This window comes from Heteronotia binoei, chromosome 12, assembly GCF_032191835.1.
Source record: "Heteronotia binoei isolate CCM8104 ecotype False Entrance Well chromosome 12, APGP_CSIRO_Hbin_v1, whole genome shotgun sequence".
Lineage (NCBI taxonomy): Eukaryota > Metazoa > Chordata > Lepidosauria > Squamata > Gekkonidae > Heteronotia > Heteronotia binoei.
In genome coordinates, this window is record NC_083234.1 from 69,974,478 (window position 1) to 70,000,458 (window position 25,981).

At 45.3% G+C, this 25,981-nt stretch overlaps 1 protein-coding gene across 1 annotated transcript in view; it reads left to right on the forward strand.

Annotated features, from left to right (window-relative positions):
* The window catches only part of ST6GALNAC6 (ST6 N-acetylgalactosaminide alpha-2,6-sialyltransferase 6), a 51,525-nt gene that overhangs the window by 16,143 nt on the left and 9,401 nt on the right, over positions 1 to 25,981 (forward strand). The window contains exon 3 of the mRNA XM_060251393.1: positions 22,331 to 22,395. Within this exon, the coding sequence (XP_060107376.1) occupies positions 22,381 to 22,395 (15 nt within the window). The 5' untranslated portion in view covers positions 22,331 to 22,380. The remainder of the gene's footprint in view (positions 1 to 22,330; positions 22,396 to 25,981) is intronic.

Sequence of the window (25,981 nt, forward strand, 5' to 3'; positions counted from 1 at the left end):
TTTTGCCAATTTCTTAGGAGTCATATACCACCTGTACATCATCTTAAAACAATTTTCTTTAATACTATGATACGTTGAGAGTTTCATAAAGTTCTTCCACAAATATCCCCAAGTTTCCATATATATTTCTTTATTTACATTAATTGCCCACTTAATCATTTGAGATGTCACTACTTCATTTTAAAAGTAACATATAGATTTTTTGAAATTAATTTTTCATTGTCTCCAAGCAGAACTTTTCCCATTTCTGTTTGTTCTCATCTTATTCCTTCAGTTTTAACATCGCTTTCCACCAAACTTTTTATTTGTTGCGTTTGAAACAATCATATTTATTATTCAACTCTTCGGCAGTTTTCAATTCTATTTTACAGCTTTGTATTTTTAGTTTATACGACACCCTTTTTCCCTCTCCCATCTCCGCCGTTATCCTTATTACTTCCGCAGGCACTGAGGATAGAGAAATGTTACGACCGTTCCTTTGTCATAGATTGCTATTTGATCGTGTTTTGCGCGCTTCGGTTTTAATACAAAGGCACGCAAATCGGGGCCCTCGGCGGTAGTTTCTAAAGCATCCGCGCAATTCGATGTTTTGATTACGCGTGTCTTAGACGGTCGTTGTATATAATCGAATAAAATATAATACGCGATCGCGATGTATAACGTTAGACAACCTTGTTACTCTGACTTTTGAAAACCCCGAGATAGGCCCCCTTCTGCGAATTCGGCTCAGCGGCCCGTCACCAATAGGGGAGTCGCCGTTGTTCAAACGCTCCAGCGGGTGCGGGGGGGTCGGCGCAGGATTCTCTTTAAATACGGGAAACCCGAGCGCCGTTCTGACGGCTCCGTACCACCATGGCGAATACACCTCTGTCTGTTTTTAATCCCGTGGCCCCCGGAGCACCCGTGAGGAGGAAAACTACAGCGAGGATTCAAAAACCTAGCACCGATTCTGACAAGGAGAATGTACAGCCGGTTCTTGCTAAACGCCTTTTTGCTTCCCCCGAGAAAATGAAAGATGGGGCAGAAATCTGTACACCGAAGCGGAGTAGATGTATCCAGGATGGTGAGAGTTGTGACTCCGTGAATCCGTCACAACAAGATACATTTAAGGTGGGTAGAACAACATGGGAAAGATGTGTAAAAGGTTGTGTTGTTTCTGTTTAGGCTCCTTTTCTCATTTTGTGTGTTTGTGATTTTTAGAAAATTTGTCTCGTGGACTTGTCCGGTGTTCAGACGTCGATTCATAAAGTCCTGCAAAAATACGTGGGAGTGTCCGATGAAGACGTTCCACCTGTGGACAAGCAAAAGTCACGTTCTGCGATGTACAAACTGATAACTGCCACCGCTTATTCTGTTCTCAATTATTGCTCCAACGATCTCTCTTATTCTATGTGTGACGGATGCATTTTAGATAGACCCGGACAGAATTCTCATGTATGTTTGACGTGGTCCTCTGCTTTTTACGATGAGAACTTAAGATATGTTTGTCGCAATCTGAATATGGGCCCCGTGTTGTATGTGATCACGGTTATTGCGTGTTTTCTTGATTGTTGTGGTATTAACAAGAATCATGTCATAACGTTGGCCAACCTGGTGGAAGGCGTACGAACATCCCCGACCCCCTGTGAACAATTGAGAACGTTGTTTCAGAAATGCCACCGACCCTATGTGACACTTGTTGAGAAATTTCTGCATAATACATTTCAGAATGGCACATCTGTGAATACCTTTCTTTTCCCCCTTTTGTAAATAAATTTTAAAAACTTTCTGTAATAAATGTACATTTTATACATTCACATGTATAAAAATAAAAATGTATTTAGAAGCCGTTGAGTTTGTGCAAATTTTGATACTAAAAAATATTCGATATTAAAAAAGATCACGTTGCATTTAGGGAGGTCGCTTTTGATCAGTAAGAGGGAGATTGACGCCGATAGAAGTATGGTTTTACCAATAACGCTGAAAATAACGGCTCTGCACCGAGAGAACTTAAAATAGACCGAGAGCTATTTAAACACAAGTCCTAATACCGACAGCGTGTTTTCACGGGTTCCTTACTTTAAAAAACAACACCGTGCACGCTCTTCCCCACATAATCCTGAACAGCTCTTTAAAAGTTCTTTAAAAGCCGGAGCAAGTCTTTTTCTGTAGCGGTTCCGTTCTTATGCCCCGGCTGAAGGCGGGGGCCGTCTCTTCTCTCAGCCGATACCACCAACACAGAAAGTCCTTCTCCTGGTTTGTTTTAATAATGTATAATCATGCCAATTTTTGGCTAATGGTTGTTTTGTAAAACACTTTGGGCAACAAAGAAACAAAGTATAAAAATGCATTGAATAATCGGACACTGCCGGTTATTACATATAAGCTTTTTTTCTTTATTTTCACTTTACGGTGAAGCACTCCCCTGTAAATATGACCTATTGAACAGGGTAGGAGTGATGGTGTAAAGGCTGCGGATCGCAATTGTGGGAGGATAGGTTTCTTCGGCGTTTGCATGAGCGGATTAAAATTAGCTGGGGCAGGCGGGGTAAGAAACGGAGGGAGTCTATCTGATTTTATATAGGAAAGCTGGTGTAATATCGTATAAAGATGGCTACGAATCAAAGGGGCCGAGGGTGAGCATAATGGGAAAAGGTGAGAATGGGGGAGGCCGGAATCAGGCTGGGGTACAATAAACATATTACAAAGTAACACACGAGCAACAGCGTTATAGTCCGCCGCTGGATCATGTTAGGGAAAGGGGGGGGGGTATGTTCCGTGTCTATACACGTAGGTAATCCCATCATTCTTTTACCCATGTTCTTTCGGCCGGTACTTCCTCTACATTTCTATGACCGTATCTATTACGGATGCTTAATTTGTCGGCTTCTCGGTTTGTAAGAAACCTACCGATTGGGGGAAAGTAGGTTGTAAAATCGTATCTGTATAGAACCGGCGGTACTGGGGCACGGTTGGAGCAGGCCGACGTATTCATCGGCAGTCATCGAAGAGTCGCTATGCTGAGCGATCTGACAGCCGAGACAAGGCGACTGGTGGATGGCTACTTGCGACGCAACCTGAGTGGTTCGGTGCTGTCTCACAGCCACACGGCCAAGACCCTGCGGAGAGTGGCTGACAAGCTGGAGAGCCGTGAGAAGACATTCTTTCACTCCATTTGCTCCACGGCAATCTTGCCGGAGCCTGGTAGGGCAGACGTCCATTTGAGACGTGTGGCGGTGCAGATGGCATCTGATGGCGGGCTTAACTGGGGTCGAGTAGTGGCGCTGTTTGTGTTCACCGGCACCTTGGCAACAGCTCTGGCTGAGCGGGGGGCCCACGAGGAGATCGGCGGCCTGACAGAGGCATTGGTCATCTATCTGTCTGTGGAGAAGCGCGAGTGGCTGGAGGCGCATGGTGGCTGGGAAGGGTTCTACCGCTACTTCAACAAACACGGTTCTGATTCAATCAGCCGGTGCGATACCAAAAGCAACACTATCATAGCGACCGCCGGATTTGTCCTAGCAGGATTAGCTTTCCTCATGGCCGTGAGATAAAAGTACATCGTGAACTCGAAACTATGAACAAGCGCTATGAAACTATGAACAAGTACCCGTGATGAGTCCGCTCTATATTTTTACAATTTTAATAACGTTGCTTAAATCGGTGTCTAGGCCTGAATGTTTAAATGAAGCACAACCCACCTTGGCAACGTCAAAAAACCAAACAAATGGAAACAAAGATTGTTCAGGTCCTAAGTTTGTATGTTTTGTTAGTTCCATTCTAGAGAACTGAGACGTTATGCTAAAATACGTTAGATGACCTTGCGGTGCAACCGGCGTAACGATGTGTGTTTGGATTTTTACGGTGGGAATTCTAAGTTTATTTCAGTCGAGCACACCACGTGTTTCATACCGTCATATCTAATAGAAAAGCATTTTATTAAAGCGAGAATATACAAAGCGTAGCTTTTTTTAATTAACAACAATCTGCATCCCGACCCACGTGTCTACAGTTCCCCGCGAATGAGGCGTCTTCCACTTTGGTGTCGAATAGGAGGGAAGGGGGGATTGCCGGGAAATCCTGCAAGGGGGGGGGGGCAGGGTAAGAAATACACGGCGTACATCTTTGTCGTGTTGCGATTCACAAGGATTAGACACGTGTGTATGTACAGAAAGTGTAGCAACGATACATCCGCTTTATCAACGTGAGAAAACAAAAACAAGCGTGCTATTTCCCCCACCCTACTGAAAAAATACAGTTCTTACTATCCGCTTCAGGATACGGGTCTTATATACAAACAGACGTGTGTGTTTTCTCATCTACATGTGGTTGGGACATTCTCGATTCTAATCTGTATGTTTTTCCTTCTTTGCAACCTCTTCTTCTTCCTCCATGAGGGAATCAACCTCCTTTGGAGACTCCGGTGTTTGCGCTTCATCAACCGGGGGTTCCCTCGCCTTTTCCACAGCTTCATCCTTCGTGTCTGCTTCAGAATCTCCAGAGGTATCCTCCATGTCCGCTCCGGAATCACCGGCGGTATCGTGCTCGGCATCTGCTAGGGAATCTTCCTCATCTGAATCTTGAAAGTGTGCTAGACCCCCACAGTATGGGCAGTGACAGGTGTCCGGCCTCCCTGAGTTGACCGCTGCCACATTCTCTACCTAAAAGTTTGAAGAACAAAAAAAAAAAAAATTAGTATCCGGTCTCATGAGCGTGCCCCCCACCCCCAATTCCACACACCTTGGGGGTTTTTTAGGCCTTACATTCGGAAAGAGCGCTTTCAAATAGACCGTTTCCTCCACAATCTCCATATTTTCTTGTGCCTTCCCTCCACGTTCTGACTCCTTGATAGAGACGCCATTCTCAGTGAGCTCTGACTTTTCCCAAGCCTTCTTTGTGGAACTCTCCCTCAAAGGGGATTCATTATTCTCCACCTGTGTTGAGTTCTTGAGATTAGAACCACGCTTTCTTAAAGATTTGAGCAACACCAGGGTTAGCATCCCACACATGATCAAATCCTCTAAATCAGCGACTTTGGTCTCTGATCCCTCCGCCGCCTAATTTAAAAAAAAAGAAAGGGCATAACGCTACATGACCCGCCATTGCAATCCTCCCAGCTTTCCTCTTTTCTCACAACTTACCTGTGCATCTGTTTCTGCTTCCTGGTTCTCCAAACTCTCCTCTTCCATGTTTTCGGGTACAGATTCTAGAGGGGTCTTCTCCGGGGCGGTGTTCTCCGCTTCTATCTCATCACCGTTGCCTTTTCTTGAATGTTTGTGAGGCTTGATGCCTAGGGGTCCCTCCATGTTAGAAAATTTCTCCATGGTGGTACGGAGCCGTCAGAACGGCGCTCGGGTTTCCCGTATTTAAAGAGAATCCTGCGCCGACCCCCCCGCACCCGCTGGAGCGTTTGAACAACGGCGACTCCCCTATTGGTGACGGGCCGCTGAGCCGAATTCGCAGAAGGGGGCCTATCTCGGGGTTTTCAAAAGTCAGAGTAACAAGGTTGTCTAACGTTATACATCGCGATCGCGTATTATATTTTATTCGATTATATACAACGACCGTCTAAGACACGCGTAATCAAAACATCGAATTGCGCGGATGCTTTAGAAACTACCGCCGAGGGCCCCGATTTGCGTGCCTTTGTATTAAAACCGAAGCGCGCAAAACACGATCAAATAGCAATCTATGACAAAGGAACGGTCGTAACATTTCTCTATCCTCAGTGCCTGCGGAAGTAATAAGGATAACGGCGGAGATGGGAGAGGGAAAAAGGGTGTCGTATAAACTAAAAATACAAAGCTGTAAAATAGAATTGAAAACTGCCGAAGAGTTGAATAATAAATATGATTGTTTCAAACGCAACAAATAAAAAGTTTGGTGGAAAGCGATGTTAAAACTGAAGGAATAAGATGAGAACAAACAGAAATGGGAAAAGTTCTGCTTGGAGACAATGAAAAATTAATTTCAAAAAATCTATATGTTACTTTTAAAATGAAGTAGTGACATCTCAAATGATTAAGTGGGCAATTAATGTAAATAAAGAAATATATATGGAAACTTGGGGATATTTGTGGAAGAACTTTATGAAACTCTCAACGTATCATAGTATTAAAGAAAATTGTTTTAAGATGATGTACAGGTGGTATATGACTCCTAAGAAATTGGCAAAAGATGAATAATAAGATGCCGGACAGATGTTGGAAATGTAAAAAACATGGAGTTTCTTTCTACCGTATGCGGTGGACTTGTGAAAGGGCAAAAAAGTATTGGCGGATGATTCAACAAGAAATTTCTAGGATCTTGGGATATGAATTTAAGAAAGTCGCAGAGACTTTTCTGTCGGGATTACAAATGGAAAAATTTCCAAAAGAAAATAGAACTATAATTTGGTGCATGCTTTCAGCCGCTAGGACATTATATGCGTAGTTGTGGAAGCATGAAAAAATACCAGAGAAATGGGGTTGGATTGTAAAAGTTATGACATTGTGTGAAATGAACGAGTTAACAAGAATTTTAAGAGGTTATGATTTAGAAGTTTTTAAGATGGAGTGGAAAATAAAAGGACATTGAACAATTTTTGATAATGATGAAATCTTAGAAAAAAAAGAAGAATGTTAATTTTCATTTTTTATTAGTTAAGGGTACCTTTAAACATTAGTATTTTAAGTAAATAACACCGGCGGGGGTCAAGTAACGGGGGAGGGATGGCTAGAAAGTAATATGTGGGATAGTTAAAAGAAGTTATTAATGATGCAGGACATATAATTTGTTACCAAATAAAATTGTTTTAACCGTGAAACTCAGGTCGTTAGCAGAGGTTAGAACCGCTGTGCTGCGGCTTTACCACTCTGCACCACTGGGGCTCTTATTTCTCTAATTATCCGTATGTAAATGTTTCATGGGAAGCCTGAATATAACCGACTAGCCCAATTTTGTCAGAGCTTGGACGTCAGTAGGGTTAGCCGTGTAACAGTAGCCTCTGCGGTCTCTTACAACTGTCCAGCCTCCACATTTCATTGAAACCATTGTGGTGTAGTGCTTAGTTTTTACATCCTGTTTCCCTCCCTAATCATGATACCAAGCAGCTTATCAATTGTTTTTCTCCTTTTCCATTTTATCTTCGCAACAGCAACCTTGTGAGGTAGGCTAAGGCAAGAGAGCGTGATAGGCTCAAAGTCACCAGCAATCTTGCGTGGCAGAGTCAGGATTTGAACTTGATGGTTCCGGATCCTAGTGTGGTCCTCTAATGCCTATCCTAGTTGAGAACATTGTTCTTACATTTCAGTCTCAGCAAAAAAACAAAAACAAAAAAGGGGGGGCTACAGTAAAGTAAGTAAAATACTCCGCTGGCTCTAGCGGGTTAAGTGCTAAACAAGAACCTAGGAGACTCGTGTTCAAATGCAACTCACTGGGTGATATTGGCAAAGATGAATAATAAGATGCCAGACCGGTGTTGGAAATGTAAAAAAAAAAACATGAAGGTTCTTTCTACCGTATGTGGTGGGTTTGTGAAAGGGCAAAAAAAGTATTGGCGGATGATTCAACAAGAAATTTCTAGGATCTCGGGATATGAATTTAAGAAAGTTGCAGAGACTTTCCTGTTGGGATTACAAATGGAAAAAAAAAATCCAAAAGAAGATAGAACTATAATTTGATACTTGCTTTCAGCTGCTAGGACATAATATGCGTAGTTGTGGAAGCAAGAAAAAATACCAGAGAAATGGGGTAGGATTGTAAAAGTTATGACACATGGTGAAATGGGCAAGTTAACATGAACCTTAAGAGACTATGATTTAGAAGTAATTAAGATGGAGTGGAAAAAGTTAGGACGTTGTATGCGCGGTTGTGGAAGCAAGAAAAAATACCAGAAAAATGGGATTGGGTTTTAAAAGTTATGACACTGGGGTGAAATGGGCAAGTTAACATGAACCTTAAGAGACTATGATTTAGAAGTAATTAAGATGAAGTGGAAAAAGTTCAGAAGATACGTAGAAAAAGAGTGGAAAATAAAAGGACATTGGACAATTTTTGATAATGACTAAGTACAAGAGGGAGGAGGATATTAATTTTGGTTCTTATTAATTAAGGGTACCTTTAATATTAAGATTTTAAGTATATAACACCGGCGGGTGTCAAGTAACGGGGGAGGAGTGGGTAGAAAGTAATATATGGGATAGATAAAAAGTAATTATTAATGATGTAAGAAATTGAAATTTATTGCCATATGTTACTAATAAGACTGTTTGAAACAAAAACATTTTTCCACCCTCAGATCACAATCGTGCCAGGTTTTTTTGTTTTGGTTTTTTTAATCTTAAGAACATAAGAACATAAGAGAAGCCATGTTGGATCAGGCCAGCGGCCCATCAAGTCCAACACTCTGTGTCACACAGTGGCAAAAAAATTTATATACACACATACACTGTGGCTAATAGCCACCGATGGACCCGTGCTCCATATTTCTATCTAAACCCCTCTTGAAGGTGGCCATACTTGTGGCCGCCACCACCTCCTGTGGCAGTGAATTCCACCTACTCTTCACCTACATGGCTTCTGCAAAGGGAAGTCCTGCCTCACCAACCTTTTAGAGTTCATTGAGAAAGACTCGCCAGAGATTCCTGAGTAAACTTAGCAGTCATGGGATAAGAGGATGGGTTCTCTTTCTGATTAAAAAACTGGTTCAATGACTGTTAGTAAAGAGTGGGGATCTGTGGACAATTCTCACAATGTAGGGAAGTATGCTACGGGGTCCGATAAGGATTGGTACGGGGGCAAGACTATTTCATTTATTCATAAATGATTAGGAACTAAGGGGTGATGTGCTGGTAAGTGTAAGGTGATGGCATAGTGGGTCAAAAAAAATCCCCACTTCACGTATAAGCTAATAGGGATAGAACTTGCTGTGACTGAGAGGGGGGAAAATCCCAAGTGTGTTGTGGATAGTTTGGTGAAAGTGTCAACCCTGTGTGCTGCAGCGGTGAAAAAGGCAAAGTCTGTGGTAGGTATTCTTGGGAACGGGATTGAGAATAAAACAGCCTATATTGTAATGCCCCCATATAGATCTATATCGCAGCCTTGTTTGGAATAGTGTGTACAATTCTGGTCACCGTATCTCCAAAAGGACATTGCAGAGCTAGAAAAAGTACAGAGAAGGGCAGCAAAGTTGATTGGGGGGGGGGGTTGGGGGGGGAGCACCTTCTCTATGAGGAAAGGCTGATGAGTGACTTTTCAGTTTAGAAAAGCGATGGCTATGTTAGGGGAGGGGGAGGGTGTGGGGTCAAGATAGAGGTTTATAAAATTATGCAAGGGGTGGAGAGAGTTGACAAACAGAACTTTTTCCCCCTTTCAAAATACTAGAACTCAATACAACGAGGCTGATAGCATATTCAGGGTGGACAAAAGGAAATACTATTTTACACAGAGAGTGATTAAAATGTGGAATTCGCTCCTCTCTCTGCACCCTTGGTTCATCAAGGAGATCAGTTCCTAGGCTGCCCGTGACCCACAACCCCCTCTTCTCCCTAAAGCAGCAACGATAAGCTCTTCTTTTTCTTATAGAATCCTAGGCAACCTCCTACTGCCGGGGCCCTGTTCATTGCTCAAGTAACCCCCCAGACAGCTCCTTGGAGTGCTAACAGGTGGAGGATGCTGACGATGGAAAAAAGTTGTATTGTGTGCCAAGATATTAAGTGAGCTGCATGGCTCAGAACTAAGCCCCAGATCTTCTGATGTTAAGAGTTCCATCAAAAGCAAATGAATGCCTACTTGAATACAATTAAAGGCTCAGATCCTGATCTTGGTGGAACCATATCAAAAATCACCAAAGTTGGCAGTAAATATTTGTGTTGTCAACAATACTTGGGGAACATGGGGTGAATGCACATTTAACAGGGCATGTAGAACTAAAATCATTTAAAACACTGCTTACTGTTGCTTGTTTTTATTTAAAATTTTATTTTATCTACATATTGGACACAGTCAGAGTATATCCACAAAAAAACCAATGGGGCATTCTGTAACCTGTGTGTTTCTATACATGTCAGAAAATCCTATCTTTGTTTATATTTAAAATAACCTAAATTGTATATCTCTGTCCTGCTTTTGCATTTTTCTTAAGTCTACATTTTTCTGCACTTCACAGCCATAAAACCCCTTGACCTCTTAGGACCATTTTTGGGGGTCAAACACTATTCTCACAATTAGCCCATACATAAATTTGATGGAAAAGCTATTTTAAATCACAGACCATAAGAACAGGAAATTTATTGCGTGAGAACCTAATTTCATCTGTTTATTTTGTCCAGGTCTAAACTGTGTCAGCATTAAATAATTTGCTAAGATTCTTGCTCTCTCTCACAGGGTGAATATCCTCCCACGTCTGCGAGATATACATTTCAGCACTTGACCTTTTAAGGTCAAATACTTTTGTCTCACTCTGAGAACAGGCACTGAAGATGATAGAAAAATGTTAGGATTTAATGTGTAAGAAAATGCTATATGTTTACAATTAATGTATTAGAATAGGCATCTAAAATGCTGTTAGGTGGCTAGGTAAATGTTAGGATTTAATGTGTAAGAAAATGCTGGGATGGTTACAATTAATGTATTAGAAGGGGCAGCAAAAAAGTACAATCCCACTACGTCAGGCATTCATTTGTGGGTGAGGAGGTGGGGGCTGGTGTGGGGGCGGGGCACCTGTCACTTTGGAATGTGGTTTGATGAGGAAAGGGATGTACTTTATTCTTCTGTTAGAGATGGTCCATGGTAGTCATAAATAATATCGTAGGTGCAATCTTTTTCAGAACTCTTTTTTTTGGGGGGGGGGGCGTCAAAGTCACAACTGACTTATGGTGAGCCTATAGGGTTTTCATGGTCTGTAGGGTTTTCAGGGCAAGAGACACTGGGAGGTGTTTTGCCACTGCCTGCCTCCACATCGCAACCCTGGTATACCCTGGAGGTCTCACTGGAGGAGCGAGCCAGTTTGGTGTAGTGGATAAGAGTTGTGGACTCTAATCTGGAGGACCAGGTTTGATTTCCTGTTCCTCCACATGCAGCTGCTGGGTGACCTTGGGTCAGTCAGTTCTCTCAGCACTTTCAGCCTTGCCCACCTCCCAGGGTGTCTGTTGTGGGGAGAGGAAAGGAAGGAGACTGTAAACTGCTCTGAGACTCTTAAATCAGGGGTGGCCAAACTGTGGCTCAGGAGCCACATGTGGCTCTTTCATACATATCGTGCGGCTCTCAAAGCCCCCACCGCTCTGTTGGCTGGCTTGGAGAAGGCATTTCTCTCTTTAAATCACTTCTCTAAGCCAAGCCACCCAGTGGCTTGGAGAATGCATTTAAAGTTAAAGTTAATTTCTTTCCACCTCCCCTCCCTCCCCATCTATTTGCCTTCCTTCCTTCCTTCCTTCCTTCCTTCCTTCCTTCCTTCCTTCCTTCCTTCCTTCCTTCCTTCCTTCCTTCCTTCCTTCCTTCCTTCCTGGGAGGGACAGTGGCTCAGTGGTAGAGCATCTGCTTGGTAAGCAGAAGGTCCTAGGTTCAATCCCCAGTATCTCCAACTAAAAAGGCTCCAGGCAAGTAGGCGTGAAAAACCTCAGCTTGATACCCTGGAGAGCCACTGCCATTCTGAGTAGACAATACTGACTTTGATGGACCGAGGGTCTGATTCAGTATAAGGCAGCTTTATATGTTCCTTCCTTCCTTCCTTCCTTCCTTCCTTCCTTCCTTCCTTCCTTCCTTCCTTCCTTCCTTCCTTCCTTCCTCCCTCCCTTCCTTGCAGCTCTCAAACATCTGATATTCACGTCTTGTGGCTCTCAAACATCTGACATTTATTCTATGGCTCTTATATTAAGAGTTTGGCCACCCCTGCTTTAAGTTAAGGGCGGGGTATAAATCCAATCTCTTCCTCCTCCTCCACCTCCTCCTCCTCCCCCCTTCCAAGCTGTGGTTGACCCTGTCTAGCTTCTAGGGTCTGACCATTTCCCCAGGTTCCTGTTTGCCATTGTACCAGCCGGTGCGATCCTGTGAAGAGCTCTGTGGCCTAAGCCGATATGTTTGAAGAGGACCGCACTTTAAATCAAATAGCCAAACAAATTTACATCAGCAAATTAGATTAATCCAAACACTTTTGAGGCATCGCAGCCTCTCATAACTCTATACAACCAGAATCCGTTTTAGAGAATGAATCATGTCTATGTTAGGATGAAATTGCAATCGCAGGCAAAACAATTAAGCCTTAATAGGTGGGCACATTTTTATTCACAGACTAGAACTGTGTGCTGTAACATACATTGTGTTTCATTAAACAAGGACTCTTGGAGAGGACAAAAGGCCTTTCTTTTGGTACAGTAAGGACGCCTACTTATGGCTGCATGAGATTGAAAAACGTCTGCTTTGTTGCTGGAGCCCGTAAGTGTGCAATAGATAGCTCCAAGAGCAGTCCTAATTAGATCTGAGGATTGTGAGTTGGTCTGTTCGGTGGGGTTTCTTTCCAAGGAAGTGTTTTTAGGGCTGCACTGTTAAGCTGTGAAAGCCATCTGTTAAACTTCGGTTCTGCCTTTCCTCCAAGAAGCAGCACCCCATGGTTTCCCCCTCCGCATTATCCTCATAACTACCCTTTGAGGTAGGCTGGACCAAAGAGGGAATGGTTGGCTCCATCGAGACCAGGGGTCATTTTGTAGAAAAATAGGTGGCGGAGCTCATTAGCATAACTCATTAGCGTATGCCCCCCAGCCAAAAAGAAACCCAATGCAAGAAAGGAGAGCCCCAGGAGAGCGAGGCCTGCTTGCGCTGTCTAGAGATCCAGCCAGCCCAAGCAGACCTTGCTTGCCCAGGGCTCTCCTGGGCAGCCCCCACACCCAGTCAAAAGCCCAGCAAGCCACCTGCCACCCAAAATCACATAAGAAGTGGAGAAAGGGTGGTGTGGGCTTCTCCGGGGGTTAATGGAGGCTGTTGGGGGCGTGTCAAAGCCCCTGGTGGCTGGCTAGCTGCCCACTCTCCTAATCCAGGGATTGTTATGCAGCTGCACCTACTATTCAATGGACAAGGTAGGTGGGGAGGAGGAGGGGGAACCCTCAGAAAGGTTCAGGAGCTCCACTCCTGTGAGCTCCTGCTGAATTTGAGGCCTGGCCATCCCACTGTTGTACAGTGTTAGGGTTGCCAGCCTCCAGGTGGGGCCTGGAGACCTCCCGCTTTTGCAACTGATCTTCAGCTGGTAGAGATCAGCTCCCCTGGAGAAAATGGCTGCTTGGAAGGGCGGGCTCTATGGCCTAGCACCATGCTGAGGCTTCTCCCCTCCCCAAACCTCGCCCTCACCTGGCTCCAGCCCCAATGTCTTCAGGTATTTTCCAACACAGACCTAGCAACCCTAGTGTACATGGGGGTGCTGACTCCAGCTTGGGAAATTTCTGAAGATTTGGAGGTGGTTCCTTGGTCAAGCAGAGTTTGGAGAGGGAGGACAGTGTGTGTGGGGTTAGAGCATGGTGTTATGTCGAGGTCAAAGGTCAACTCCTCTGACTCCTTCCCTTTCTGCAGGGTCACTTTCTCCCACCAAAAGTCAAATCTGAAATTTAAAATTCCTCTCTCGTAGCACTCTCCTCCCCACTTTTTTCTCCCTCCTGACATAATTCGAGGAGTTCTCTGTGCATGTGTTCTGAATAGGATACTGACCTTCTGAGCCATCAGGATCCAATGCTTCTGACTCTGTATTCCCTCCTATAAGGCATCTCTGGGACAGGAGCAGGAAAGGCTCCAGGCAAGTAGGCGTGAAAAACCTCAGCTTGAGGATATTTGGACCTCGTTTTCTCAGAAAGCTTCGTCTAAGCTTCAAATTCAAAGGCAAAGAACAATATTTCTTCAGGATCCAGGGCTTCTGACTCCGTATTCCCTCCAATAAGGTTCAAGGCCCTTATTGGAGGGGTTGCAGAAGCACTGGATCCTGAAGAAATATTTGTCTTTGAATTTGAAACTTAGACGAAGCTTTCTGTGAAAATGAGGTCCTAATATCTGGAGATGCTCATTTAGCCACTGCTTGCTACTCGTTGGACTTTGGTCCATAGTGAATTCTAGTTGGCAGCAGCTGGAAGGGAAGACGTCCTCCTGGAAAAGAGTATGGTGATTGCATTACTGTTTTGAAATCTGCCGGTTGGACTTTTGACTTGGACTGCCCATTCCGCACTCCATCCGTTCCGCGCTGGTTTGTTATTTAAATAAGAACGTTTGCATTGTGTATGATTGTTATACTGTGAGATCATTCAGTGTTGTTAATTTTTTCCAAGTCATTTATTGGATGTTTGTATACAGTGGCTTTGCCTTTTTTTTCTGCCTCACTTTTCTGTGTATCTCACTTTTGTTGCCAAGCCTCCTGGTGGGGCCTGGAGCTCTCCGTAGGGTTGTCCGGTCTGTGTTGGAAAATACCTGGAGACTTTGGGGGTGGAACTGGGAGAGGGTGGGGTTTGGGGAGAGGAGGGCAGACGGTGGACAATGGTGTGTGTGTGGAGAGGAAATAGGCATTTGTTTTGGGTACCAGGAGAGGGGGAGACCCAATTCAGTGCCCCCCTCCCAGCGCCCTAGGCAAATGCCTAATCTGCCTAGAGGGCAAGCCGGCCCTGTACAATGCCATAGCGTAAACCCTTCCAAGCAGCCATTATCCACCTTTGTGGAAACCATTAGTGCTAAAAGGTTGGAAACATGAAACCACAGCATCCATTGGAGCTGATCAATGGGCTCTTTAGCCCAGCATCCCATTTCTAAGAGTGGCCGGGCAGCTGCTCCCTGGAAGCTGCAAGTACAGCATGAAAGCAACGCCATTCACCTGAGCTTTGTCCTTACAGGTCATAAGAACATCGGAGAAGCCATGTTGGATCAGGCAAGTAGTCCATCCAGTCCAGCACCCTGTGTCCCACAGTGGCCAAAACCTAGGTGCCATCACGAGGTCCACTAGCAGGGCCAGAACTCCAGAAGCCCTCCCACTGTTGCCCCCCAAGCATCAAGAATACAGAGCATCTCTGCCTCACACGTCGTGTTCCTGTTGCACTGGATTCCACATGTTAATTACTCTTTGGGCGAAGAAATAATTCCTTCTATCTGTTTTATCCTGACTGCTCATCAATTTCATTGAGTGTCCATGAGTTTTTATATTGTGAGAAAAGGGGAAAAGTACTTCTTTCTCTACCTTCTCTATCCCATGCATAATTTTGTAAACCTCTATCGTGTCATCCTTCAGTCATCGTTTCTCCAAGGTAAAGAGCCCCAGGTGTTTTAACCTTTCTTCGTAGAGCCAGTATGGTGTAGTGGTTAAGGGTGGTGGGCTCTAATCTGGAGAACTGGGTTTGATTCCCCACTCCTCCACATACAGCTGATGGGTGACCTTGGACCAGTTACAGTTCTCTCAGAGCTGTTCCCTCAAGAGCAGTTGTCTGAGAGGTCTCTCAGCCCCACCTACCTCCCAGGGTGTCTGTTGTGGGGAGGGGAAGGGAAGGAGATTGCAAACTGCTTTGAGACTTCAAGTGAAGGAAGGGAAGGGAAAGGTCTCCTGTGCAAGCACCAGTCGTTTCTGACTCTGGGGTGACGTTGCTTTCACAACGTTTTCACGGCAGACTTTTTACGGGGTGGTTTGCCATTGCCTTCCTCAGTCTTTTACACTTTCCCCCCCAGCAAACTGGGCACTCATTTTACCGACCTTGGAAAAATGGAAGGCTGAGTCAACCTGAGCCAGCTACCTGAAAACCCTGCTTCCACCGGGGATCGAACTCAGGTCGTGAGCAGAGCTTAGGACTGCAGTACTGCCACGGGGCTCATTTTCAAGTGAAGTGTGGGGTATAAATCCAATTGCCTCTTCTATAGGAAAGATCTTGCATTCCCTTAATCATTTCAGTTGTTCTTTTCTGTGTTTTCCCCAATGCAATAATATCTTTTTCTTTTCGAGTTGCGGTGACCAGAACAGTACAAAGGATTCCAAACGAGGTCAAGGGTTTGCCACCTATGGCTCTAGAGCTAAATTTGGCTCAGTACAGAATCCAGTATGGCTGTTTGAAAAAGAAAAAGAAACGTTTGAATTAAAGTGTGTTGGAGGAGGTGGGGGCCAGAAGAGCCAGTGTGTGAAAGGAACAGGAGTGAAGGCAGCATGGGCATCGCCCAATCTTGTCAGCTCTCAGAAGCTAAGCAGGGAGGGAGACCACCAAGGAAGACTCTACAGAGGAAGGCAATGGCAAACCATCTCTGCTTGGGATAGAGAAGGTAGAGAAAGAAGTACTTTTCTCCCTTTCTCACAATACGAGAACTCATGGACATTCAATGAAATTGCTTAGCAGTCGGGTTAGAACTGACAAAAGGAAGTCCTTCACCCAAAGGGTGATTAACATGTGGAATTCACTGCCACAAGAGGTGGTGGTGGCTACAAGCATAGACAGCTTCAAGAGGGGATTAGATAAGCATGTAGAGCAGAGGTCCATCAGTGGATATTAGCCACAAGGTATAGATGGAGCTCTCTGTCTGGGGGCAGTGATGCTCTGTATTCTTGGTGCTTTGGGGGGGGGCACAGTGGGAGGGCTTCTAGTGTCCTGGCCCCACTGGTGGACCTCCTGATGGCACTTGGGTTTTTTGGCCACTGTGACACAGAGTGTTGGACTGGATGGGCCATTGGCCTGATCCAGCATGGCTTCTCTTATGTTCTTATGTGACACAGAATGTTGGACTGGATGGGCCATTGGCCTGATCCAACATGACTTCTCTTATGTTCTTATGTGACGCAGAGTGTTGGACTGGATGGGCCATTGGCCTGATCCAACATGGCTTCTCTTATGTTCTTATGTGACGCAGAGTGTTGGACTGGATGGGCCTTTGGCCTGATCCAACCTGGTTTCTCTTATATTCTTATGTGACACAGAGTGTTGGACTGGATGGGCTATTGGCCTGATCCAATATGGCTTCTCTTATGTTCTTATGTGACACAGAATGTTGGACTGGATGGGCCATTGGCCTGATCCAACATGACTTCTCTTATGTTCTTATGTGACACAGAATGTTGGACTGGATGGGCCATTGGCCTGATCCAACATGACTTCTCTTATGTTCTTATGTGACACAGAATGTTGGACTGGATGGGCCATTGGCCTGATCCAACATGGCTTCTCTTATGTTCTTATGTGACGCAGAGTGTTGGACTGGATGGGCCTTTGGCCTGATCCAACCTGGTTTCTCTTATATTCTTATGTGACTCAGAGTGTTGGACTGGATGGGCTATTGGCCTGATCCAATATGGCTTCTCTTATGTTCTTATGTGACACAGAGTGTTGGACTGGATGGGCCTTTGGCCTGATCCAGCATGGCTTCTCTTATGTTCTTATGTGACGCAGAGTGTTGGACTGGATGGGCCTTTGGCCTGATCCAACATGGCTCCTCTTATGTTCTTATGTGACGCAGAGTGTTGGACTGGATGGGCCTTTGGCCTGATCCAGCATGGCTTCTCTTATGTTCTTATGTGACACAGAGTGTTAGACTTGATGGGCCTTTGGCCTGATCCAGCATGGCTTCTCTTATGTTCTTATGCTTCTCACCTGTCTCGAAAGCCCCTTGCTGAATTGCCATAAATCAGTTGCGACTTGATGGCACAGACATACATATGAAAGAATGGCAAACAAAGTTTTTTTATAGGTCTGAGGTTCTTAGTGTCTCTTTACAGAAAAGGAATGGAAAGAGGTAAACAGCTGCCGGTCATCCAAGTGTGCAGATTCATGCCTGCACAAGGTGCTTGTTTGTATATTTATGACTTATAGGGTGATAACAGACGGGCAGTTTGGGGTGGATGGGAGGTGTCCTGAATCCAGCCGGCTCAAAAAGAGCCGCCCTGAAGCCACCGCACGCTCCCCAGCGAGGTGGCCCCATTCCGTCTGCAAGGCGACTTGGCGTGTTCAGACAGGGAGGTGCCTCGGAAGCCGGATTGCTCTTTTTCTCCCCCCAAGAGTCCAGCGCTGGTGCGCTCATGTGCTCTGGCTGTCAAGTACCTTGCCATGAAGGAGTTAATTTTTCTGTAAGTGCCTTGGAAAGTGTTGCTGAACTGTTTGGCATTCCACTGGGCCATTATCTTTCCCTTCCCTCCGCCTTCCCTCATATGTTTCAATGCACACCTGCTTCTATTATGTCTAGCGCGCTTTCAGTAATAGAGTCTGAGAGTGTACTTGGGAAGAATTGTTGGGAAATTAAATGTGCCTGGGTGGGGGAGGAAGGGTGGGTTGATTCGCAATTCCTAACCCTATATTACCCTGAGTCCCTCCTCATGCCTTCAGATCTGACTTGGAATACCTGTTTGAGATCCTGTTCACACAGCGTGGTGAGTCTGGGTTAAACTGACCCGGTTCCGCTCCGAATATCTTCGTTCCGGATATTATCGATCAGACTGCCATACTGCAATTTGAATCACTCTGCGGTTAAACCGTCTTCTGCCGTCCACACAACAGCACCATGCAGTTCTTTTTTTCTCCACTATTATGCACATGCAGGCATTATGCGCACACACGCATTATGCGCATGCGTGCATTATGTGCATGCATGCACATGCGATCACAGGTTAAAACGTGTGGTTATGCAATTATGTGCATATTGCTAAGTAGTAAAAAAAAATGGCGACCGTAAACCGGATGTCTGAGGCTCCTTTTGCTCTGGGACAGCCTTCAGACATCCGGAAGTTGGTTAATATCGCAGCAGAACTATCCAGACGGAGAAAACTATGAGGTGAAACCAGAGAACTCAAAAAACACCACAAAGGAGCAGGTAACTAAATAATCCTGTTCCAAGAAGGATTGGGGGGGGGGGCTACCATGAGTTAATACCGGGAGGCAGATGTTGCTGTCCAATTAGCCACTTTAAATCTGGAAGGAAACAGCAGCGACAACTGATTATACTGTGCGTCTGAACAGGGCCTGAGTGTACTTACCTGGGTTCTAAAATAAATGGAACTTTACAAGAACTTGACGTCTATTTACTGAGTACCAGGGGGGGTCCTGACACCGGCAAGGTTTTACCCCCAAAAAAGGCTAGAAAAGGCTTGGGGTGGGTTGGCAGTTTCACACCCCCAAGGTGCCTCACTTGCGACCTTCCGCTTCCAGATGCCAAGGAGGTGACTGACATGTGGCTCAAATATTTTCTACCACTTCAACAGTGGTAGCTTTTTGAGCCGATCTGAGGCCACGGGAGGATGGGCTGAGTACGGGATGGGGACGGGCGGCAGATGTTTGTGTGCAGAAGGATTTTTTGAGTCCATTTCAGAGCTGTCTCTGAGTTGGCCCAAAGTGCCAGTCTGTAATTAATCACTCGCAGTGAGACTTTGTGCGTTCCACTTCCTAACAAAGGACTTGCCTCAACCAGTCTTTGAGCTGCATGAAACTGTATGGATTATTAACCAACACGCCAATTATCGAGTAAGATTAAATGATACGTTTTGGGTTCTGCGGCTGGGCTTTCTTATATCAGTTCTTGGTTCAGCCATTCTTGCTTTGAATTTTGAATTGCAAACGGTCGCTCACCTCTGGTAATGGGACGCTCGACACTTTGAAAGGCGTTTGAATCCCTCAACAGCACTGCCGTTTTATTTTACGGGGGCCAAATGTCCTTCAGTCAGGCCTTCCACGTTGCTCTAGAAAACGTTGCGTAATGATTTACTAATTGGAATAATGGCTATTTTTGTTTTCTTTTGGGATCTGTTTGAACGAATGTGCGAAGAAACTACCTTTTCTGAATCAATGAATTTTGAAACCAACCACTGGACTTATCCTCATATTCATAATCCCCGAGAAATCCCCTCAAACAGAGAGCAGCTCAGAGATGGTAAACTCATCGATGTCATCTCAAGGCAGGGTCAGCTTGATTCCTTTGAAGAGATTGAGTCTTCCTGGAACCCAAATCCTATTAACTGAGGCATCTGGCAGCCAGGCAAACACCAAGGACAGGGCTCTTACGCAAATCGGATCTGAGGAGACTGTGCATTACCTAGAAAGTAGTGCTCATGGAAAGGCCAAAGGTGGGGAGGGGGTTTGAGGGTTGCCAGGCCTGGGTTGGGAGACACCTGGAGACTTCGGAGATGGATCTGGGAGAGGGTGGGGTTTGGGAAGGGGAGGGGCCTCAACATGGTACAATGCTGTAGAGCAGGGGTGTCAAACATGGGCTCCTATCAGGCCCCCGAGCAACTGGCTGTCATCAGCTTCCTTCTCCCTCTCTCTTGCTTCCTGCTGCATAACAGCTTGCTTTTCAAGGCTTGCTCAATTGCACAGGAGCTACAGAGTGAAACCTCTATTTTCTCCATTGGCTGAGGCTCCTCCCTTGGGGAGGAAGGGGGGGCAGCGCTTACTTTGCCAGGCTCTCTCAATCGCACAGCAGAGCTACTAAGCCAAGCCTCTTTTCCTTCTATTGGCTGAGGTTCCTTCCCCTCCTGGTCCCCTCGGGAAGAAAGGAAAGAGCCAGAGCTTCCTTTGCCCAGTTCCATGGATTGCACAGGAGAGATACAAAGAAAGCACTTTTAAAACCAACAAGTGCTAATGTTTTAAGGTTTTTTAAAAAAATTGATTGTGCTTGTCTGTGTCCTTTATAAGGTTTATATCTCTGCTACCTAACGTTAAATCGGTACACGCACGGCCCAGCCCAACACGGCCCAGCCCAATAAGATCTCATCTTTGTCAGATTCGGCCCTCATAACAAATGAGTTCGACACCCCGGCATAGAGCCCACCCTTCAAAGCAGCCATTTTTTCCTGGGAAGCTGAGAGTTCAAAAGGGATTTCTTTTGCTTGAATTTTCTGGTTATTTTAGCTAATTATTTAATCTTTTAATGTGTGAGCTTTGTCTGGACCTTTTTTGAGAATGTGTCCTGATGAGTTTAGGGAATACAGATGGAGATATGTTAGGATGGTGAAGTCCTGAAGGGTTGGTGGGATGTGCTGTTAGTGCAAAAATAAAGACGGGTCAGTGACCTCAGAACTAGAACTACCTGGTCTGGATCAACCTGTGTCAGCTGCCAAGAAAAGATGCAAAGAAGTCAGCTTCACTGGAAAGTTCTAAGGCAGGGGTGGCCAACGGTAGCTCTCCAGATGTTTTTGGCCTACAAGTCCCATCAGCCCCAGCCATTGGTCATGCTGGCTGGGGCTGATGGGAGTTGTAGGCAAAAAATATCTGGAGAGCTACCGTTGGCCGCCCCTGCTCTAAGGTTTAAATTCTAGCTGTGCATGCTTATTGGGGGAACAATAGATGTACTTCAGAGAGGTAAACTCAGCCCCCTCCCCCGGTGAAGATTGTAAAGCTGCAGTACTGCAGTCTGAGCTCTCTGCTCACAACCTGAGTTTGATCCTGGCAGAAGCTAAATTCAGGTAGCTGGCTCAAGGTTGACTCAGCCTTCCATCCTGCTGAGGTCGGTAAAATGAGTATCCAGCTTGCTGGGGGGAAAGTGTAGATGACTGGGGAAGGCAATGGCAAACCACCTCGTAAAAAGTCTGCCATGAAAACGTTGTGGAAGCAACGTCACCCCAGAGTCGGAAACGACTGGTGCTTGCACAGGGGACTACCTTTTTTTTACCTTTAAAGAATCCAAACAGCTTTGGAAATGGTTTTTACTGTCTTCCCTCGACATCCTCTCTTCTATTTTACCCTCTCAGCAACAATTCAAATAGCTTAGGGTGAGAGAGCGTGACTGGCCCAAGGTCTCCCATCAAGCTTCCATGGCAGAGTGGGGATTCGACCCTGGGTCTCTCAGGTTCTAGTGCTGGGGTGGCCAAAATTGCTTAACGTAGGAACCATATAGAATAAGGATCAGATGTTTGAGAGCCGTAAGACATGAACATCAGATGTTTGAGAGCCACAAGACAGGGAGGAAGGGAGGGCGGAAGCAAATAGCCACCTTCAAGAGGGGGTTAGATAAAAATATGGAGCAGAGGTCCATCAGTGGCTATTAGCCACAGTGTGTGTATATATATATAAATTTTTTTTGGGCCACTGTGTGACACAGAGTGTTGGACTGGATGGGCCTTTGGCCTGATCTAACATGGCTTCTCTTATGTTCTTATGTTCTTAAGTAGATGGGGGGGAGGGAGAGAGAAAGGTGGAAAGAAAACAACTTAAACTTTAAATGCCTTCTCCAAACTGCTGTCTGGCTTGACTTGGAGAAGTGATTTAAAGAGACAAATGCCTTCTCCAAGCTGGCAGATGGGACGGTGGGGGCTTCAAGAGCCACACAATATGCACGAAAGAGCCACACGTGGCTCCTGAGCCACAGTTTGACCACCCCTGTTCTAGTGGAACACTCTAGAGACTGCACCGTGCTGGGACTGTCTGCCTCAAGATAACCCAGTCTCTTTGCCTTTTTGCAGGTGCCCAAGCCACACTGATCAAGGCGACGACTTAAAGCTGCGACAGCAACATGGAAAACAATGCGGTAAGACAGTGCTAGGTGAGCCCCCCTCCCTCTTGGCCCGAGTTCTAATTAGTTGCAGCTTTTTCTTGGTGAGCATCTGCCGTCTCCTAAGCATCCTCTCCTGTCCCTAATAATGGTGCGCGAGTGCTGATACTCACGAATCAATTAACAGGAGATGTACGATGGTGTTGCAACTTGGGAATCGTGGCCCAGTTGTAGTGTAGTCAAGGGATTTGGCAAATTGAATATAGCAGGGCTTTTTTTGAGCAGGAACGCACTTCCGGCTGGCTTGGCATCAGAGGGTGTGACGTAATATTCCGATGAGTTCCTGCTGGGCTTTTTCTACAAAAAAAGCTCTGTGCAGAATAATGGCGATTTCAGGGGGTGTGGCCTACTATGTAAATGAGTCCCTGCTGGACTTTTCAACAACAAAAAAAGCCCTGGAATGTAGTATTAAGCATTAATAGCAACCCTGAAACTTTTAGCCTGAGGAGGCTTTTTATGTAAACCTAGAACAGTGTTAAAAATGTTTAATGCCGATAGTGACGAATGGATTAATAGCAGAATTGCTATAAAGATAAGTAATAAGAGCATATCACTGTTTCACTTCAGCCAAAAATTATAGCAGCGTAGGGGTAAAGTCAGCTCAAATACTTTGGCCGCCAAATGAGAAGGGAACACTCCCAGGAGAAGACCCCGATGCTGGGAAAGACAGAAGGCAAAAGAAGAAGGGGGCGGCAAAAGTTGAGATGATTGGACAGCGTTACTGATGTAACTAACATGAATTTGAGTGGACTTCAGAGGATGGTGGAAGACAGCAGGGCCTGGCGTGACTTGGTCCACGGGGTTGCAAAGAGTCGGACTCGCCTGTGTGACCTGAACAAAAGGGGGAAAGTGTAAATGACTGGGGAAGGCAATGGCAAACCACCCTGTAAAAAGTCTGCCAAGAAAATGTGAAAGCAACGTCACCCCAGAGTTCAAAATGACAGGTGCTTGCGCAGGGGATTACCTTTTAGTTAATAATTATTGACAAGACATAATAACCTTTCAGTTAGGGTTGCCAATCTCCAGAAAGGGTCTGGATATCACCCTGAAGTTACAACTGCTCTTCAAGCTATAGGACTCAGTTCCGCTGGAGAAAATGGCTCTACGGCAGGGGTGGCCAACGGTAGCTCTCCAGATGTTTTTTATCTACAACTCCCATCAGCCCCAGCCATTGGCCATGCTGGCTGGGGCTGATGGGAGTTGTAGGCAAAAACATCTGGAGAGCTACCGTTGGCCACCCCTGCTCTATGGCATTATACCCTGCTGAGATAACCTCTCCTCCCCACACTCTGCTTCTCTAGGCTTTACCCCCAAATCTCTACTGAGCCTTGAATCTGGGCAAATTGCCTACGTGAGGTCATGATTTAGCCAGGCCTCATTTTGAACAGGAGCTCACAGGAGCTACGCTGCAGAACCTCTAGATTTTATTGTGGTCTTTCTTTCTTCTCCCCCTCCCCCACCAAATAGTTGCTTCTGGGCTCCATTGTTCAAACCCCCTGAGAAAATTTTGCTGAACTCGATTTTACCAACTTTCTGATATCTTCCCTCACAAAAATGGGGAAATAACCAAAATATCTAAAGCAGACAGATAGAAATCTTCATCATGCCACTCTGGCCACATCGGAGAAAGTAATTTAAGAAGTATGATAGGAGTAAGGTTTTATTAGGACAGTTATAATTCAAGAAGCATTTTAAAGTAGATGCTGAACTGATATAATTTAGTACACCTTCCGGTGATGTCAGGGGGGTGCGGCCTATGCAGATAAGTTATGGAAATGAGTTGTGCTGATGAGCTCCAGCACTTCTTTCTCTACAAAATGACCTCTGGATTTAGCTGAGGTTTGAAGGGAAGGTTCCTGGATCCAAAGCTGCACTTAGACAATAAACAAGCAAATCAAACCACGCCATATTCTAGTGCAGCTCTCTGTTCCCTTTTAATTTTCTCAGTGCCCAGGATGGCCAGATTTCATGCCTAGCTTGCATGTTTATCCCTCGTGCTTCTAACTTTCCATTTGTGGGTTAATTATTTATTGCTCTGATTCAAGTTCGGCCTGGCTAAGCCACTGATGGAACTGGAATAGAGAGAGAACGCAAGTGCTGGGGCGGGTTGGGGGGGGGTGGGGAGGAGTGATAAAGCCATCAAAGTGCAAATGGATCAGACGGTGCATAAAATCCAGATAAACCAAAATGCTTCTGTGGTTTTAAAACAATGGCCATGTGCTTAATCCCACCAAAAGAGCGCAGCTGGCTCTCTGAAGGGCTTCCCAGGTTCCTTCCTACCCTAGTGCCCTAGCACTACAATTTTGATGTGCGTTGCAGCTCCTGAAAGGTAGGGGCAATGTAGCCAGTAGTGTTGTGTGTGCATCATTGCTGGATAATGAGCAAGGAAGCACATATTTCTGAGGGGTGACACGGTAGAGGTTTACAAGATTACGCACGGGATAGAGAAGGTAGAGAAAGAAGTCCTTTTCTCCCTTTCTCATAATACAAGAACTCGTGGGCACGCAATGAAATTGCTGAGCAGTCGGGTTAGAACGGATAAAAGGAAATACTTCTTCACCCAAAGGGTGATTAGCACATGGAATTCATTGCCACAGGAGGTGGTGGCAACTGCAAGCATAGACAGCTTCAAGAGGGGATTGGATAAACATACGGAGCAGAGGTCCATCAGTGGCTATTAGCCACAATGTATTGATGGAACTCTGTCTGGGGCAGTGATGCTCTGTATTCTTGGTGCTTGGAAGGGGGCAACAGTGGGAATGAATCTGGACAAATTGCCTAAGTGAGGTTATGATTTAGCCAGGCCTGGCTTCTAGCGACCTGGCCCTACTGATGGACCTCCTGATGGCACCTGAGCTTTTTTGGCCACTGTGTGACACAGAGTGTTGGACTGGATGGGCCTTTGGCCTGATGCAACACGACTTCTCTTATGTTCTTATGTCTCGAAGTATGAAACTGGAGACTGCTGGGTTGGTGTCAGGGTGTGTGTGACCTAATGCAAATGAGTTCCTGCTGCTGGGCTTCTTTCTACAAAAAAGACCTGTGTGAAACAATGGTGACACCAGTGGTGTGTGGCCTAATATGCAAATAGGTTCCTGCTGGGCTGCTTCTACCAAAAAAAGCCCTGGGAATTCGAACACTTGGATTGGTCGTTATATCTTGGAGAGTGGAGTGATTTCATATGCCAAATAATAACAGTACACATTGGCAATGAGACAGGAAAACCAGCCCTTAATTCAGTCCTGGAGGTTGCATTGTCTTCAACTTCATTATCAATTGCAATTTGGCAGTCTCTCTTTCTATTCTCCCTTTGAAATTACTTTGTAAGAGCACTGCTACTCTTAGGTCAGCAACTGAATGTTGTGGATTCTAATGACAGACTTACGTCCATTTATTCTTTGCATCCTCCTGGATGGAACTGAGACCTAGGTTTCCTGTCTTATTATCAATGCAGGTATCTCCAGCGTCTATGTATATGTACTACCCCTCTGCATATCATACCTAATCTAATCAAGCCTGCTATTGTCATTCACCGGTATTGCCATTTGACATCTGAGATCAC